This window comes from Dermacentor albipictus, chromosome 10 (genome assembly GCF_038994185.2).
Source record: "Dermacentor albipictus isolate Rhodes 1998 colony chromosome 10, USDA_Dalb.pri_finalv2, whole genome shotgun sequence".
In the NCBI taxonomy this organism is placed as follows: domain Eukaryota; kingdom Metazoa; phylum Arthropoda; class Arachnida; order Ixodida; family Ixodidae; genus Dermacentor; species Dermacentor albipictus.
The window spans coordinates 44,982,372-45,002,120 of NC_091830.1; the positions used below are offsets into that span (position 1 = coordinate 44,982,372).

General features: G+C 45.1%; 1 protein-coding gene across 6 annotated transcripts in view; it reads right to left on the minus strand.

The window, feature by feature from the left end:
• LOC139050889 (piggyBac transposable element-derived protein 3-like) overlaps positions 1-19,749 on the minus strand; it is an 80,308-nt gene continuing 60,559 nt past the window's right edge. For 5 of the 6 annotated variants that reach the window (XM_070527702.1, XM_070527706.1, XM_070527705.1 and 2 more), the window contains exons 5-7: positions 2,410-2,644; positions 1,660-1,873; positions 1-1,568 (exon numbers count right to left, since the gene is read on the minus strand). In XM_070527702.1, the coding sequence (XP_070383803.1) occupies positions 59-1,568; positions 1,660-1,873; positions 2,410-2,644 (1,959 nt within the window). In that variant the 3' untranslated portion in view covers positions 1-58. Of the gene's footprint in view, positions 1,569-1,659; positions 1,874-2,409; positions 2,645-13,010; positions 13,073-14,436; positions 14,693-16,549; positions 16,961-19,749 lie in introns of all 6 variants that reach the window. The other variant, XM_070527701.1, reaches the window with a different exon arrangement.

A 19,749-nucleotide genomic window follows, 5' to 3' on the forward strand; every position in this document is an offset into this window, starting at 1 on the left:
ATATATACACACACACGCACACACACACACAACACAAATAAATGGCAAACTTGAGAGTTTATGATGATGAGGGATGAATTGTCGGCAAGGAGTGCACCTTTTCAAAGCACCGCCGCTCCTTCGTGATGCAGTAGAACAGTTTGCACTTCACACAGAAAAACTTTGTTTTCATGTTGCAGCCTTTCATTCTGCAGCGTGAAGCATTTGGCACGTCAGCCAATCGTGGCAAGTGGTCTATGCCCTTCAATGTGGCTTGAAGAGGAGGCACGGAAGCCTGCTTTGTGGCTGGTTGCCCATCTGTGTCACTGTCGCTCTTGGCGGTCGCCTCCTCTGCTTTGGTCATAAGAGCCTCTCCCACAGATAAGCGGAATTTAAGTATATCCTTTGCTCGTTTCTGTTGGCTGCACATGTCTCTTCTGTAAAGTAACCACGAGTTACTCAAGGCCATGTCAATGAGGTGGAAAAAGCACCTGATGGTCCACTTCTTCACCCTGGCCTTCATTCGGTAACGGCTGATCATGCGGCAAGCCATATCTACACGTCTCATGTTTGAATTGTACAGCTGTACTATGTTTGGCATGGCCACACCTACATGTTTTTTCTCCTTGAAGTATGACTTGAGGCAGCTGTCTTCAGCCTGCTTGCCATGGATGGAGGACATCAAGGTGACAGCTTTGTTATCATACCAGCGGACTAAGATTTGTTTCCCATCATCTCGGACCATCATTTCTGACGTTCCCTTCCCCTTCGCTTTGAGTGCACTTTCGCTGGAGAACTTCACGCATTTTGGAACACGATTGTCCATTAAGAGCCCAGTGCCAAAAATTCCCTTCTCTGCCAGCTTGTCAAGCAATGGACTGGAGGTGAAATACCTATCGAAAAAAAGCTTTGTTCCTGATGTGAGAGAGTTTGATAGTCTCAACACGGCTGACTCGGTAATGCCCGAACTCCCCTGAAACAAGGTGGACTTTTTTCCCACATATATTTCAAAGTCTAAGATCAGGCCATCTGGTGTTGCAAGGACGAAATTTCTCAGGCCTTCAGGATTTGTTGTGCGAGGGATTAACTGTTTGAGCTGCGTCCTGCCGCTGAATGGGATTACTTGCTCGTTGATAATCAAACACTCTTCTCGAGGAAGCTGAAGGCACCCATTCCATATTTTTGATACAAAAGGCCGAATTCTCCAGAGTTTGTCCTTTTCCTTTTTTTCTTGGTGCATGTCAAGCTCATTCACAACCTTTAGTCTCAATCGTAGCTGAAAATACCGATTTTTCCGCATTTTGTCTGCTATGATAGGTACCCTTGTTCTTTTCTGCCAGTACATTCTAATTTGTGGGTATCCGAGGCATGACATGGTGATCGAAATGCCAAAAAAAATTTTCAGTTCTTCACCTGATGTCTTCAGGCTCTTTCCAGTCTGAACAATGTGACATGTATTCATAGCCGCCGCCATCGTGCAGAACAGCTCATCCGGAACATACTCTTTGAAATAGTCATATGGAGACCACTCTCTGCCGTTTTGGCTATCCACGAATGGCTGAAATAATCCTATTGAAGAGGTATTGGGCCTGAAATAAAATAGCACCACGTAGAAAATGTTTAAACTATTCACTCCAAAAGTACGAGTACACATTTTCACCTGTCATTTTTTTCTCTCACCTGTATGGCATCTGGGTTTTCTCAGAATCCAAATGGGTATCCTCATCTGATGACTCTTTGTCTTCAGAGCTTGAGTCCTCAAGTGGCACTGAGGGAGTGAAGATGTCTCCTATGGAGTCTTCATCACTGTTTGAAATGTCCAAGTCTGAAGTGCCTTGTTCGATCCTCTCCAAAATCCTGTCAGCTGTCGTGTCGCTGAGGCAGGGCCCATTTCCTACAACAAAAAAAGCACATCCATACAGAGTTATTATTTCTGAAAACGCAAACGACCATCTCAGCTTCCATCTCAGCCTTCTACTGAAATGGAACGAGAGAGCATGTGTCTTTGTAAAAGTTTTGTTGTGGTTGAGATCCAATGCCAATATATTGGACATCACAAAATACACAAACTACATAAAAAGACAATCTTTCTATCATCACAAACACTAAGAAATACATAAGAACACTTTGTCACATTCTTTAGTACTTGTAAATTCACTTCTGCGATGAGTGTCGCAAAATGAGCTTGCACTAAATTTCGCCATTTGGAAAGCTCCTGGTTTGGCAGAAAACAAGCGTGCTTCGATCCTGATATACAGATGTCACAGGTTCCTGTGCTAGCCAGGAAATTTTTATTCCACGGCATCTGTGCTGTTTCTATAGCTGTGGCACCCATCTTTCTGTTGTCTAATATAGTGGACAAATGTTTCACTGCTGGGCCTAGGGAGGTTACACAAGTTGTCGGTGATATTCAAATGCATGAGCATGCACCTTTGCTTGGCATCGAGGCATCATGGCAGTCTTCTGCGTCTTCAAACTGCGAGCAGCAGAAGGACTGCAGAGTCCATATATCGGCCTGTGTCGATTTGGATGAGATCTTTCGCCATGTGGACTTGACATCAACTCTTTGGTTGCGTGGTGAAGCACTGTCCCCTTGCATGACTGCAGTGCATCCTGCAGCCACTGACCTCAGCCCACCGCAGTCAGTGGGACGGTTGTTTTCAACCTAGAGAGAGATAAGACGTGATTTGTAAATGATGAGAAGCGATAAAGTCTGGGCTGCACCCATGGTGGCAATTTCCCATGTGGCATCCCAACGTGCCCATTAGGTCGAGACGCCCTCGGGTTAAGAATAAGAAATGCACCTTTCCTTGCATTGAAGTTCCATAATGAAAGAGCACCAGGCAGGGAGTGCCTTATACTATGTATTGTACCCAGTGGCAGCTCTTGCCTACCTCCCAAAGCAGAAGTGGATGCTCTTCAACAAGGCCATCTGTGTTTGGACAGGGAATGCCTAGGGACCACGCCTAGAACCCTTAATGGGACACCTCTCAAGATGCGAGCCCCCACAAGTTGCTGAGCACCATGGTATCATGCCATTACAGAGAATGATGCTGAAGTTTCGACAAAATCTAAACACACTTTGAGGCTCACCACACCAAAATATTGCAACGCTTAAATAATGCATGAAGTGATGTCATAGCAATACAGAAGTACCAGTGCAAGATTTTGCGTATGATGTCGTAATAGGTGCATCACAAACAGCTCGCAGAAAGCAGCGTGTTTTCCACAACTAGAAGAAGCACTGTCAGTGCAGCTCACTGAAAGCAATTCAGAACCCAGATTCAGTACATGACCCAAACTGCCGTGCCTGCTCGATAATTCACGTTCACGAGCGCAGTGCATACTGTGGGCAGCTGTGAGACATTTTCACATATCTCGAAGGTAAAAGGTATGCCAGCATGCCATGCATTATGCAATTGATGTCATAGCTGCCTCGTCTTGTAGCTGGGCAGTGCACCGGCGGTGCTCCTGCGACGAGGCAATTTGAATGCTGGTAATTAAAAATACCCATGGTTGCCAGATTTACAGGCTTGCTGCAATTACTTCAGTGATATATACTACCCATTACGTTGAGCGTGAGTGAGACTTCTTGCAGCTTAACTTATAAAGCAATGCAAAAATGTATGACCCCATGTTCCAAAGCAGCGAACTGTTTTTGATTTTGCATCACATTGCCTACATATTCAGCTACGTAATATTATTTTAATGATTAATGCTAGGTCTTCGTGGAATGATAGTGCTCTGTATTCTTGCTATTGTTTTTTATTGTCATTTTCTTGCTTTCATTTTCCTTGAAGCGGGTACTCTCATGATAGTTTCGACTCTCACTTACTTGTGTTAAATGAAGGTCCTAGAGCTTTAAACCCAAGAAAATAATGACAAGCCTTCGAGTGCTGTAAATAATTTAGTGTGATAGGTTTTCTACAGCAAGTTTTGGTTTTGCTTGGCATGAGGACACTGTTGTGACGTCATGACACAGTATGTGGTCGTGTAGGAGCAGGACATTGCGACATTTTGACCCTTGCTCCGGCTCACTCGGTCGTCTGCCATGCTGCTACATCAGCCCTCACAATGAGTTGCAGCATTGTGGACGACTGAGCGAGCCCCAAAGTGAGTGTCGAAAGGTTGCCATGTCCTGCTCCCACATGACCACACACTGTGTTGCGACGTCGCAACACATTATCCTCCTGGGAAACGATGCAGAAACTGGCATGCATAAAGGCTTTTATGTATACTAAATTACTGACAATGCTCTGAGGCTTGTCACTATTATTTCTAAGGAGTAAAGGTCTAGGACTTTTATTTACCACAACAAACAAATAGTCAAAACTATCATGTCAGCACCCCTTTAACATGTGTCCGACCTAGTGTGTTTTAATTGGTATAGGCCATTGGCAGCCACTGGATAATAACTCCTATCAAATTTTCCTCAACATAAAATGGTTCAAGAGAGAAAGAGATTCTTGATGATGGGAAGGAAAGGTTGGGGTAAAGTGCAGCGCAGTAACTGTCTCTCAGCAGAGGACACCTCAACCGCGCTGCACAGGGGGTAGGGAATGAAAGTAGGGGAAGAGAAAGAGCACCGGAAACAGCAGCACGCCGAAATGGTTCAAGAGAATGAATTATCCATGCTAAAAGTAGGGGAGGGGGGGGGGAGTGAATCTCCGCATGGCTGCCATTAGCTGTTTTCGAGCAGACGCTCCTTCGACGCTAGCGTCAAGGTCCCCTTTTTACGCTTCGCCGTGTTCCCAACCGACGCTTTTGACGCTTCGGCGCGTGCCGTAGCTTTCCGACGCGCGCCAGTGGTTCGGGCATTACGGCCCTAAACGCCGGCCGACGCAGAAGCAAAATGGCGGCGCACACGATTGTTTACGTCGTCGTAGCAACAGGAACAACAGCCGCGCGACGCCTCCTCTCCAAAGCGTTCTTTTTTTTTAATTTATGCCGAACCGCTCCGCTCTCTTTCCCCTTTTCTCCCAGGCCACGCGCCCCGCTTACTTCTTTTTTTTTAATTTTTACCTGTAAGAGCGCGTTTTCTTTTTTATCACGCGCTTGCTACGGTGCACCACGCGCCAGCTCGCAAGCAATGCACGCGCTACGCAGCGCATTGGCATTGCTTGCGAGCTGGCGCGTGGTGCGCCGTGGGCTATGCGTTGGCAGGCACGCAGTCTTGGCCATACTTATACCAGCATGTGCCGGGACATAAAAGAAATTCCACTTCCAACACAACAGATCTTTGGTCTCGATTTATTGGCAAAAGATTTTTCTTATAACGTGGTGTGATACACGCTCAAAAAATGAACAAAAGTGAAAGATGCATGACATATATACAAGAGTACTAAACACAAAAGTTCAGACAGTGAAGTAACAAAAAAGCGCTAAAAAACGCGAAGGCTGTTGAATGTGCACACACATATAAACAAAGCAGGACCTTTATATAACAGCCTCAAGACCGAAATGTAGACATATTGCACAAAACTGCAAGATGTGTATGACATAGTCATGACAACTAAAGGAAGCGAAAATTCACTGGCAATGGCAAATTTTAAAAACAATGGCATGCATTGAGATACCTAAAAAATACAACGAAAAGCAAAGTTTTTTTATTTACAGTCATACAAAAAAAAACACTAAATTAATTACTTATATAGCTGCACAAAAGTATATGAAATGTGCAACATGTTAATTACTACAGAACAAAATGAAAAAGCAGACATGGCAGAACAAAAATAACATTGTACGAAAAACGTAAATACTCATTATTTTGCACTTGGCCACTACTTGAGTAACTATGGTAAGGGGTAGCAGAAGGTAGTCAGCTTTTGTAGGAGCACATAGAAAACCTTGGCAGAAAAGCCTATTCATCTATCAAAGGGCCGGTGAAATAAGGCAACACAAATTTCACCACAAGTGCAACGCTTAGCAGTAAAATTAGGTCACTGACGGCACTAAGTCATGCCTTGTATTTGGGCACTCCTTTCTGCAATAAACACAAACTGCAAAAATCTTCATACAGGACACTTGAAATGCTCATGCTTTCAAGAAAAAAAAGCGTATCATGCCTACACATGAAGGTTGTTAACGCAGTTTTTCCCATCAGCAAGTACTTAGATAATACATAAACATGAACAGTAATTTTTCGGCTGTTAGTATGCTTATAGAATGATGACACACAGAAAAATGACTGGCAATGGAATGGTAAAGCTGGACGAGATTCTGAAGTTGCAGAATGAGACTTGGCACAGAAAAACACGAGCCGAATAGCAGATAACAATGAGGAGAAATAACCCGTCGTGGCTGCTTAGTGGCCATGTTGTTGGGCTGCAAAGCAAGAGGTCGCGGGATCAAATGCCGGCCATGGCGGCCACATTTCGATGGGGGTGAAATGAGAAAACACCCATGTCCCATGCATCAGGAGCATGTTAAAGATTCCTTGGTGGTCAAAATTGATCCGGCACTACGGCATGCCTCAAAATCAGGTGGTGCTTTTGGGATGCGAAACCCCATTATTTAATTTTTTAACAAGGAGGAGCATCTATTTGTGAGCTTTGTCTACTGATAAGAGCAAAGTGCAGCACAGTCAAGGCACGACGACGTCTGGGGACTCATGGAACATACACATGCATAAAGCCGTGCTCGTGTACACGCACCGTCTTATGTCCTAGGGGTCTTTCACTCCATTTAACTCTTTCCAAGATGAATTACCAATAAGCCTTTACCGCCAATCTTTGTCTACTGGCCTCTGTCTTTCTGTGCCAAGCCACATCCACACAGACCAAATTGTGAAATGTGCAGAACACTCGCAACATAGAAAAAGATTTTCTAGAAGGAACCAACTGCAGTGGCTCAAACGCGAAGGTGTTCAGCTGCTCCTGGCACAATGCAATGTAAGCCGAATGTAAAATGAGATGCTTCTACATCAACTCATCGTGGTAGCCGAGTGGCTCTGGCATTGCGGTGCTGAGCGCAAGGTTGCTGGTTAAATCCCAGCCTCGGCGGACGCGTTTCACTGGGCACGTCATGCAAGAATGCTTGTGTACTTCATGTTTAATAGCATTTATTAATTTATTTGCTTCTGTGTGAATACAGATGCATGTTAAAGAACCTCAAGGCAACAACATTACTGCACAATTATGAGCTACATGATTTCACGTGAAGGTAACACATCAAACGCAGAACAAATGCTCATGCTAGCCACTGCAGTATTGAATAGCTAGGATGTTCTAGAGCAATGCCATGGGCTAGGCAAACAAGTGCAATTGCCACATACAGTTCCTTTGAGGACACAGAAAGTGGCATGAAAATGTCATAGTACAACATGGCCATTTAAATGCGGAAAAAAAATTCTCACGCCATCACTGACGCATCTTCTACAGCAATAATTACCACAGCTAACAGCAAAGGGAAACCAGAAATTCTGATTTTATGTTCTGCATATTTCATAGTCTACAACAGATAAGACATGTTGCGATAACAACCAAATTAGTACAACTTTGAATATAAGGAACGTATGAAAATGGTGGAAGAACGACAGATGAAAAATATGAAAGAATCAGCTGCAATTTCAGCCAAAGCCCATGACTGTGCATTATGATTGAGGCTGCTGACCAAATAAGGGACATCAAATGAGAACATCAATGACATAATAATGAGAAATTGTTCCCTTTATCCTATCGAGACAGGAAGAGTTTCGTGGCAGCAGTTACTAGCCACCGAGGCAACCACCTCACGAGCGTCACCGTGAACACGGCACATGCCGAAGCGGCAGAGGAAGCGGCCATAGCACTGGCCCTCACACAAACCAAAGCTACATACGTGATCTGTGACTCGCAAACGGCAATTCGCAATTTTGCAAATGGGCGCATCTCGCAAGAGGCGTATCAGATACTCCAGCGACATCCCATACACCAGGGAGAGGCCGACGTTGATACCCGAAGGCATTTGCTGTGGATCCCGGCACACACTGGAATGAGCACCCCTAACGAAGCGGCTCATGGCGTTGCTCGAGGCCTGACTCACCGAGCAGCATCGGAGGAAGAGCCTCCGCGGGGTACTGCAAACGTCTGGGCATGGGAGGATCGTATGATCACTTTTCACGACATCACGACACACTACCAATTACAAAGACGCATATACCCATTCCCTCACGCTATGTTAGACAGGACGCAAGCAGTACACTACAGACAATTACAAACAGACTCTTACAGAAACCCCAGACTCATGCACGCCATGTATCCAGACATGTACACTACAAACAGATGCACATCGCGTGGCAAGGTTGCCACACTAAATCACATGCTATGGGAGTGTCGGGACCTAACAAACAAGTCGGGCAGTGCCGACCCCTCCGTCTCTTCCACCGCCAGCCTCCAGTCACGCTGGATGACTGCACTGCTCAGCTCTGACCTGACAGCACAACTCTGGGCCGTCCAGCGAGCCGAGGAAGCCGCTTCGGGACAAGGTCTCGGAACCACGTCCGCGGCAGGTGCCCAGACCCACTAAAAGACGCCGGACTCAAATCTTGCTGATTTGAAATTAAAGTTTACGCTCTCTCCCTTTATCCTGTAGGCACAGAAAATGTTTCAGGAGAACACATATATTATGAACATTTAATTTTGCAGTTTTTGCAATTTTCTTTTTGATGACGACCTTTTTTACCGCTGTTTACGCAGAACTCGATTTATGTGCCTTATATGAAGCAGCAGCCTCGCCCGACAAAACAGTTGGAGGAAGTCAGTACGACAGCTTGTGGAGCAACACAGTGCCTGGGAAAGGCTGTCGCACAGTTTTTCCTCTAACACATGTACAACACGAGGTACATGAGCTACAACATGAATGCTTTCTAGAAAATCCTTCCCTATGTTCTTAACTGCCCCAAAGAGACGTTCGGAAGGCTGTGTCAGGCCAGCAAAGAGTCCCCCTGGCTTAACATGAGCCTGAAGCATGGCCATAAACTGATGGGAAACTACTAGTGCCTCCTCCTCGTGTCTTAAAAAACGGCTGCAAACACACTCCGCAGGACTTTTTAAAGAAATTTCTGCACAAGGTGAGCCGCAAAACAGTACAGTGCATTTTGCTCTTTGGCATCTAGAAGGTCACCACCTGATGTGTCGCAGGAACTTGGCACCTCCGCGCTTCAGCAATGAGTGGTGGTGCAGCAGCGCCACCATCCATTACTTTGGCCATTAAATAGGTGTCTCCGATTTCACAGTTCCCACGAGACGACAGCTTGCCTAGTTTCCCAAAAGAAATGTGTTTCAGAGCAGCAATGAACTGAAACACATTAGGATGTTCATTACAGCCAAGATTCCTTCTCACAGCACCAAAAAGATTCTCAAGAGAGTCCTGCTGCAAATGGCGTGTCAGGAGAAAAGTGAAGTCAAAATTTTGGCAGAGGTCTTTCCACATCAAGAGGACAGCCTGAACGGTGACAAGCCAGCCACAAATTGTGTGGGGCTGTCTGGGGATGTCAAATCTCCAGCATTTGATCCATTCGAATGCCTCCTGCAAAAAACTCACATGACCATAGTCAGCACTGATGACACAGTCCATCTTGCCAGGCCTGGCAGCAATGCTTTTGCTGTTGAGACAATCGAATAACTTGTCAATTTTATCAATAAACTCTGCTGTAGACTTGGCAGTCCCATCCATTTTCCCCAGAGCAATCATGACAGTCAATGCCACCGACCCTGACTCGCTCAGTATCTCGGTGCCAAACTTGACCTTCATACTGTTGAAAGGCCTCTTGTATATATATGATCATCTGTCAGTTTCCTAGCCAATTTCATTCCAATTGGATCAGAGCTGTTATATAACTCCACAATGTGTTTTCATTCAATAGCGTCTGTGCCAACGGCAAGTTTGTGAGGGGCATGCAGATTATTTCTGGTGCACTTCATAAGGTGTGGAGTGTCAAACAGAAAATAAACTTTGTGACCACCCACTTCGAAGAATGGTTCATCTGGAGTTATGTTTAACTGCTCTGAAAGTGTAACATTACTTCTCCCATGATCGCACACCACAGCCTCAACAAACAGCTGAATTGAGCTTAGCTGTTCAATTAAGGCAAATAGCAGCCTCCTGATGTAAGGAGCATACAGTTTGGTTCATGCCACTGCAAACGCCAAAGGCTGCACCCATGGTTTAGAAATTCCAGAGGGGAGGACTACAAAGACTTGGTTTGCCACACTCGATGTCCTTTCAGAGCCATCGTCTGAAAAGCCAATGACAATATCATTTTTAATATCATACTGCAAGTTTTGTCGCAGAGACATTTTCATCAAACATGATGATTGTAATCATCATGTTTGATGAAATGATGATGTTTGATCAGTTGTATTCCATGAAACTTGTTTCGTGGATTACAACTGTTTGTTAAAGTAGTACTTAACAAATCTTTACGCAATGTAATGTGCTGCAACAATGTGCCCACCTCTGCATAGTCCAGACGGTCCTGGCTCAGGTGCCCACTCCTGCAGTGCTGGCAGCGTCATCTGGGTGAAGTTATATAGAAGCTCAGCTATCGAGTCACATTTTCACACAGCAGTTATTGCATAAGCAACAGCAAACACAGGCAATTAGCAGTGGCAAGTGCAAAATGTGCTCTATGTTTGCCACAGTAGGAACACAGATTGACTGCATTAGATGCATCTGCACTGTGCTGACATTCCGACTTGCTGAGGTGTGGCAACAGGTAAAAAGTGTTTGAAAAGACAGAAACGAAAAGGGAGGACGCAATGCGATGGCTAGTGCTCGTATTGGGATCGCCATTTTCATTTCTGTCTTTTCAAATACTTTATATATTTTATTTTACTATGTCATGCATCACAATGTTTGCGTGTACGACGAGCTCTGAATTTAGGACCCACACTGGGTTGTTTCGTGAATTACAACTGTTTGCTAAAGTACTTAACAAATCTTTATGCTATGTAATGTGCTGCAACAATGTGCCCACCTCTGCATAGTCCAGAAGGACCTTCTCTTCTCTTCTTGTGTCCTGTCTGCATGCCTCACCTTTTCTTGCATAATGAATCCTTACCAACTAGCTCAGCTTTCTGTCGTTCTAAACTTTTTTCCAGTTGATGAAAAGAAAGGGTGCAAGAAAGCTGTGCTATTTAATGTGGAGTGTAAGATAAGGCCCACGTAGTCTAGCTAAAAAAGTTTAAACCTGGACCTACCTTTTGACTTGAACAGCTCAAATGGCACTTTCACGGTTGGCACGGCTGACCAAACAAGCCTGCGTCCCGCCGGGTCCAAGAAGTCTCCATCTGTGAAGTGCGCTGAACAGATTCTGTAGTTGCTGACCTTCCGCCTGGGCAAACCCATGAGGTCCTGCCTCCCAGAGTACTTGAGAAACGCTTCCATCCTGAAGAAATTTAAGTGAAAAGCATAAATTCCGTGATAAAGGGCGCAGTCGGATCATGCATAAAAACTCGTTTCATCATCTCGGCGCAGTACAAGTTGTGATATACCTACCTTGAGGCTCAGAAATGCATTTTTAAACAATAGCTAATTTTCAGCAGGAGACAAATACAAAGCACACACCCAAGCACGTGTTTATATGAGGGACGCAAAGGTGAAACTATACAGTATGTCTCAAGTGGTTTGTGTTCGCTGCTTGTTGGTATAACGGTGTTACTGCAACATATTTGTTCTTCTCAAATCAGCCATATTTGCAATTAACTGTTGCCTCACTCCAGAATGGCTATGTATGACTGAGCACACTAATTAGCACAAATGAAAGCCGGGAAGCCAACTGCCCACTCACCTGCTGTCTTTTGGCACCCGGAAGAACCTTGCATGGCTCGTCCTCGAGGTATTCTTGCACCATTGCACAATGCACGTGCGGTGAGTGCAGTCCTGGAACGGGCGAAACATCGCGGAGCGCTAGCACAGTTACCGAGGGCCACGAAACTGACGAAACTGACCATGCCGTCAAACACACACAGCGCACGCTTCCCGGTAATAACAGATAGGAACTAAGCTGGCGCCGGGTCGGCGGGGACGGCACGGCGGCGCGGGCGCGTAGACAGTCGAAGGTGAGAGAGTTGCGAAGGGTTGCGAGGGAGGGCGTGGGGAGAGGAGTTGGACGGGGCGAAGGGCTCGGCCACCTGGATCGGCGCGCGTGCGCGCGACGATCTACGAGGCCAAGCAAGGGAAACGGATTTTCGGGTTCGCCCGCTACATAGATGGTGCCAGTTACCTCTTCCACCTAGAGTTACTGTAAAGGCTACCAAAGGTAAGCATATGCAGTAACTCTACTGCCACCGAAACCGGGGAGTTTCCCCCCCACTACTTAAAAGCAGCAAGAATTGTTGGGAGCAAATTTTACTACTCATCACACATTACAGATTTGACTTTCTTTTTGTCCATGAAAGCCCATTCAATTCACTGTATGTCAGCAGGGTTAAGATAGGGGTGCCAAATCATAATTAAGAAAGTAGTTGTAATCAGACATCAGCCAAGGAATTGCTTACATGAACTAGGAAGCCACAGAAGAGAAGGCAGGTGTTCATTGAGTGACTGCTGCTGGGGTGTACCAAGTGTATTTGAACACATACCAGCGGAAACTGCGAAAGGCTTGCATATAGCAGAAATTTGCTGCGCAGTGAAACTTAAGCTGCCATCTTGGTTCACTCAAGGTTACATGTGAAATCTGGAAACTCATTATAAATTTATCAGTGTCCAAGATTTCATGCTGACTGGCTTGCTAGAAGGCAGAACATCCACCGTCCCAGTGAACCACCTTGACAGGCACCATGTCGCACTAAACTGAAAGTGCTAAGCCCAAAAGTAATCAGCCAAGAATATGGCCCCTGAACTTCATAGCATCGTGACAACATTCGCCAACATGCACAACCATATGGCTTTGACCACCGAGCAACTTCAAATACACATAACTGTGATAAAATGCAGAACTCGACCAAAGTCTAAACATATGACCTCACTCTAGTTTTGAAATGCTCTTAATAACCAGTCGGTGACTCTCCTGCGAGAAATCTCACCCCGCCAACTTGGGTAGTACTTACCCGATCTACTTGACTACAGTCCAAAGTGGCAAATCCAGTACTCAGATCCACATTGGGCACCCCTGGAATGACACACAAGTCCATCCAAAACTATAATAGGAAAGACACTGACTTGATCCTATACAAGCACATCTACAAAATCACGCCTAAAATTAACCCAAAAGTAGTAGTGAGTTTTCCAGGTTGCCAATATTGACAACTTATGGTTCACTGAACTCGTCATCATACCGGTCCCCAACCAGGCTATTTGCGAAAGCTCTCTGTAGACAGTTCGCACCCACGACAAAACTCCTGGAAATAGTCCCACAGTCTCATTGGCATGTGTTTAAGGTGCAGAAGAAAAAACATAAACATCTTATTTACTACTGCACTTGCACAGCTCAGACTGCTTATAACGTAACTGCTTAATAGTGCATGACCAGATGTAACACTGTGCTTTTGGACTTTTGTTTACCCTCGCACAGCACATGCTGCGTACACAGACAACTTACGGTGCAGCCATGTGAGATGAAATACCGGTTATAATGTGACTGCTGGGAAATCCCAGACAGAGTGCACTGACAGCGGAGGCAAGAGTGACAATGGCAATGCAGAACAGGCAAGAAGGAAGGGGAAAAAAAATTGTGTCTGCCACAGTGGAAACTCGCTCTGTAAGTCGCGTGGTATAAGACACTTTGCAGAACCATGGCAGAAACTGCAGACGTCTGGGGGTTGCCTAGGTGATGGAGAAACCTGCATGCATGCCCCTACTCATAGCCTCCGAGGTCGGGTGTGGCCCAACCTCGGAGGCCATGCTCTGTTGTGGCCGTCTGTCAGCAGCATGCAGTGCATGTTGTCGCCCTCCAGCTTTTCAGTTGCTGTGTGGAAAGGAAATACGTTCCTCTCCTCCGTTATTGTGTCCGTTCCGTGCAGACAGCCTGTATAAGCCAGTCCTTGGGCATTAAACTTACTGTGTTTGCAAATTTAAAAGGATACAGACATCCTGTTCACATGCCTTGATTGTTGGATTCACAGGGCTGCTTCATTTAATTGTTTTCCATGTATATGGCAGGCTTTGAAAATTTGTTTCGGTTATGATGTGGTAGCACTTAAGGTGTAGATATTTGGCAACTTTGGTGACTTGCATTATAAGTGATCTACACTGCATTGACGTAGAACCCTTGGAAGCGTTGGGAAGTACCTAGATATGCTGACTCTGTATCTGCTCATCACACCAGAAGGACAGTGGTGACTGAAAATTGTCATGTGGACATATGTCTTGCAGTGGACAAAGTTTGCCCATACAGGTATTTGTAGTGACAACAATCTGAAATCAAATTCGTAACCAAAAGCAGCCAGTACTCTGTCATATTACTTCTGCCTGCTAACAACTGGGAAATGATCCAATGAAGTGGTTAGGCCATTCATGACCAACATGAATATTCACCTCGAGAGTCTTCCATGTGAGAGCCACTGTCCTGAACATCTCCAAGGTGTATGGCTTCTGTCCTTCTGTGCATCTTCACAGCAGCAGGTGATGTCTGAGTCGACTTGGACATGTTCCTGTCTTCGATTCCTGATGTACCAACTGCAACGTCCACACTGCACTTGGTCGGGATCGTGGCCTGCGTCTGTACGGATTTTGCCATTGTGACAGGCACAGTCAGATGTTGGCTGGAATGTGCAGGCAGCTCCTTTTTGTCCTAGAGAGAGAAGAGAAAAATGCGCGTAATGCATACCTGCCAAACTGTGAGGTTTAGAATTTGTAAAAAATATCCTAAGAGCCCTAATACCAGGGGTAGGAGATGGTTAGAGGCACGTAGCATCACAATTGTTTTTGCAGGACTTTATTTTTTCATTTTACATTGCTCCAGCTTGAGCATGATTAAAATTGTTTCACAAATGAGATTTAATTTTCATAGAACTTCAATCAAGATTCGTAATATTGTAGAACAAGCCCAAATTCATAACCTTTATGAAAATTTTGGAAAACATTGGCAAGTACAATAATATCAGTATATACTGTTGCTCTGTGCCTGGGTGGAATGCATGGTTAAAATTTCTCCGCTCTGGTGCCCCAAAAGGCGTCGGTATGACTAAACTCCATTTGGGTTAGTAGTGCAAGGGCTGGTGTCTTGGCTATGATGTACTATATGGCAGTTCAATTCCTACTATCCTGCAGCTTTTGTCCCAGTGGTACCGAAGGGGTACGTTGTAATACAAATATCGGAAGCAGTAGAGAGTGATGCACAAAGGTATCAAAGTGAAAAGTGGGAACCCACTGGTAACAACAAAAGAGACTTTAATGCCTGTTCTGACAGGGGCATTTTTTACCAAAGACATTGGTGGGCTTCGCACATTACACTTAACAAGGAGTGTGGAGTAGCATTTGAGGCATTAGCCCACTCTCAGTGCCTTTGTGGTATTAACAGCGTGACTTTCCTGTTCTCTACTGTGCCTCCGCAATTTGTAAGTGAGCGCTGTTCAGTTATGTAAAGGGTGTGGTATTTAAATTGTGGTATGTCAGCATTCCAAATTAAAACATTAGTTGTGAGTCAAATGCCATTTGTATGGCTTTCTTTCTGTCCTCTCTACTTCATCATAAAATCTGGGAACAATTGGTCTTGCACAGAATCAATTCACATCAGACAGGGATATGAACACAGTGTGATGAAATACCACTTCTCGGTGGAAATGGTTGAACAAAATTTGCGGCTGTGACACATCGTCATCCTGCAAACTGTGCAGAGTATTTCAGCAGGAGCCTGAGTGGCAAAAAACATCCTTAGCCACTGTTAAGTGTATGGGTGTTCAATACGCAGTGGGCAGAGTAGTAATATACCATTAACTCATTGTTTACCAAAAGCAACAAATACTGTTGCCATGCTGTGACCACATTGCAGGCTTTGTAAGCTACGTTTAAATTAATTTCAATGGGAACCTATAAATGTATGACATTTCTGTACTTGAACAAGGATCTGCCTTTCCACTGCTTCATGCACTTTAAGGGGCCGAATAATCGTAAGCCAAATAATCTGGGGAACAAAAGTGAGGTGTCGGTTGTGTAACATCCATGACCTCGATCCACGACACCTGGAGACCAGCTCCACATATTTCCATGGCCCAAAGTGTGTACTGCTTTTAAATTTCTTTCCCCTACCTCTGTGTCCTTGGCTGGAATAGCATAACTACTCCATTTCAATGCCATTGCTTCTTGCACTTCATTAGCAGTCTGACCAATGTTCCACTTTTATTATTACCAGGATCGACCAGTCGTGAGCAGTGGAACCATAACTTTTACACATTGGTCCCATAACCTAAAATAAACAGGCAAGCTGGATGTGATAGTAGCTTGTTGGTTCCTAGCCAATTTGAGCTGGCCGGACTGTGCAATCTGTGCACATGTATTATAGTAGCTGCATGACCACTCAGCTGCAGCAGTACAAAAATACCCCTCTAAGTTACCTTGATCCATGTACACCGTTAAGAACTATAGGGTTTGAAGTGTAGTGGTTGTACAATGTCTTGTTTCGACAGCACAGAAAGCAACAAACACTTACGCAAACAGTTCGAGTGTTTCCAGACATGCCTTGAATGCTTTGCCAGGGCACGCTTCCATCCCCGCAGGTGGTCTCAGGGGGCTGCTTGCGTTTATTGGTCTTCTCTAAGTGGAATTTATGGATCACAGTGTCCCTGTTCAAGAGCTCCAATGGCAGGCTGCTGTTTGCCAGTGATGGGTGGCCTTCTGAGACTTGCTCACAGTCTCGCTTTTGATGCTGGCATTCCATTGCCTCCAGTATCTGTCGGCACTGTTTGCTTTTGTCGTCTTGGCACTACTGACCCAGTACCAAAGTCCCGCTGCTGGTCTCTCTTTGGTCCTCTTTAATTAGCTGGGTGTGTCAAAACTGAGCCATGTCAGCTTGCATTCTCCCAGGTGCAGCAGCATCTTGAGCAAGTGGTACAGGGACGGCCTGCATATGGACGTTCGCCACAGAAATAAAATTGGTAATGGTAAACATGTGAGTCAGTGAGCTTTCCAGAGTAGAGCATAGTGTGTCCTCTATAATAATGCCCCTCCTGCTTGTTCGCAGAGCCAAGACTGAGCCACAATTGCCTGCCCATGTCAGTTTACAACTACGTACTCATGTTTGAGGAAGGGAACTATACTCTGTTTCATGCTTAGGAGGCAATGTTGCAGAAGCTAAACAAGTAGTGCAGTAACATAACTCTGAGTTTGCACATTTTGCGCAGTTGTCTTTTGATATGCAACACTTTCCACGAAATAACTACATTATATGTTACAACTACAACCTGTGGAATGTCAAACCACTTAATATTTGAGCACGTTTGTGCTCTATCTAGCCTTAGTAGCATCGCCTGCTATGTATTAAATGGAGTGTATTATGTATTAAATTTTGCTCAGTATGAACTACAATGCAAAAGCGTGTAAAAAAGCTGTTGCACATTGTAGCTCATACTGAGCATAATAGCGCACCAGTAAGAATCTATGACCGAGGAATTAATGGCCTGCTGCTAAAGGCGGTGTTACATTGCCAGAGCTAAGCAATGTCATTTGCTACGATCTGCACAGCCTGTGTTGCCTGAGCTGTGCCACGCTGCTGTCACTTTGTCACTTCCTCGACATCACTTCTTTGCTATTGCAATATGGTCAACATGAGACCTAACTGCAGTGACTAATGATGATGACATTGATGGCCAACAGCTGAGAAATTAGGGACCTCTAATGGACCTACTGATTGTGGCATCACTTGCAACTGTATACTCAGGTGGCACTCCTCTGTCTCAAACACAACATTGGCTCCCCATTTACGGCTAACATATTTAGCAACGTAGCTGTTGCATTAAAACGGAAGTTTGGGCGAGTTGGTAAGCCACATTTGAAACAGAAAGGCGCGGTTTTGACGGGGACAGCAGGGAGAATGACACGGACGAGCGCTGACTTGCAACTGAAGTTTATTGCTTGGAACGAAGAATATATAATAGCTCCAACCAACAGGAGAAACAAAAAAACATACATATATTCACAGTCAATCATACATGCCGCACCAAACAAGGGTGATAACTGTAATCATCATAACCCCCCCCCCGCTATACATGCCAGTTCTTTGGACATAACCGATAAGGAGGGGCTACTGGCGCATGCGTCTTTTGACTAGGCGATGTGTGCTGCTTCGAGGATTTCACGCGTTAGTTGATTACTATGTTTACTTAAAACTTTTGTTCAAGCGAAATGGGGGTGGCAAGCCTTGCTATCGCAGTCTCCACAGTGGATGCATATAGCACTGTATTCCAAATTTAGTGGATGCTAACACAGCGAGCCTCAATCTGCAATGGAAGACAGTAAACCATAGTGTGAACTTTGTGGGCCCGTTCACGGGCATTCACACACAATAAAAAGTTATTGGTAGAAAGTGAAGCGCCATCTCGTCTTCGCCAGCTACAGGGTAACTGCGCTGCTGCTGGAGTCGCACGTGCCTTATATGCTGTGGGCTGTGGTGGCAGTGAATTAATGGCCACACGCGCTGCAGTGGCTCATTTCTATGTTAGAAACCATCACTCGCACTACCCTGTATGAAGACTTTCCTGCGCTTGTTAGAAGCGATCGCTCGGCACTACCCAGTGAGAAGGTACATCACAAAGTAAAGGAAAATAAAGCGTAGTTTTCTGACACTTTGCTTGTAAGAATGTTTCCCGGCATTCCTGCGTGCTTACCTAAATGGCACGTCTGCGGCACAGCACTTCCGCAACTGCCGCTCACTACTATATAAAGAGAAAAATGATTTCTTCTGCATCATGTAAATTACCTTTTTAGAACACAAAAAACACCATCTCTTGGCAAGACAGGGAAAAGTGCAGGAAGGAAAGACGGGTGGCGACGCCTCCATGATGTTCCCGCACATGGTCGCTATGACGTCATGGATTTTTGGTGAAATCTAGGGCCAACTTAATTATATAGTGGTACAGACCGACTACATTGTGTTCTAAACGAACCAAATAAAAAGGGACCCTGAAACGATTTTGGCGATTTTCTAGAAACGTACTGAGTCGTTAGAGTAGGTCCTTCTGATCATTAATTGACACATCTAAGTGCTCTGCGTAAAGCGTGTAATTTATTATAAGGTTTTAAAAATGCACATCGCTGTCGATCGCAGCGCACTGCTCGGCGGAATTTTTAGCCGCCCCTACCCATATGATGCAAATAACCCATATTACGTCACATGGGCGAGCTATCTGATTGGCTGACCACGGCGCGTGGTCGATAATTTTTCCAACTTTATGGTAAACAAATGATCTTCGTAATAGTTGGAATGTTAGTTAATTTGTTTTTATAAAGAGAAAGTAGCAGAAAAAGAATGCACAAGAACAATTTTTTAGTACACTTAAGCACTTCCGGCACACGGCAAGTGTCGTCTGCTTGTGTTACAACGTACTCCATTTTGACGAGAGCTCCACGGTCAGAGTTGGTGTCAGTCTTTTCGCGAGCACTATGATTCGACTTTGTTGCCTTGTGGGCTGCAAACGTAGCGACTGGCAATATGTCAAGCTGCGACATCGTGTCCCTCTGCAAGGCAGCGTACGAGCGAACTGGCTGCTGCGCAGGATTTGCGCGTTTGTGGCCGTCACTTTACACCGGAAGATTACTAACACAATAGCGTTTCGCGAGTCCCGTATTAAGGCAAACGTAAGCGCAAGGGGACAGGATCTGGCCGCTTGACTGTGCCGTAACGGGATGAGCCGA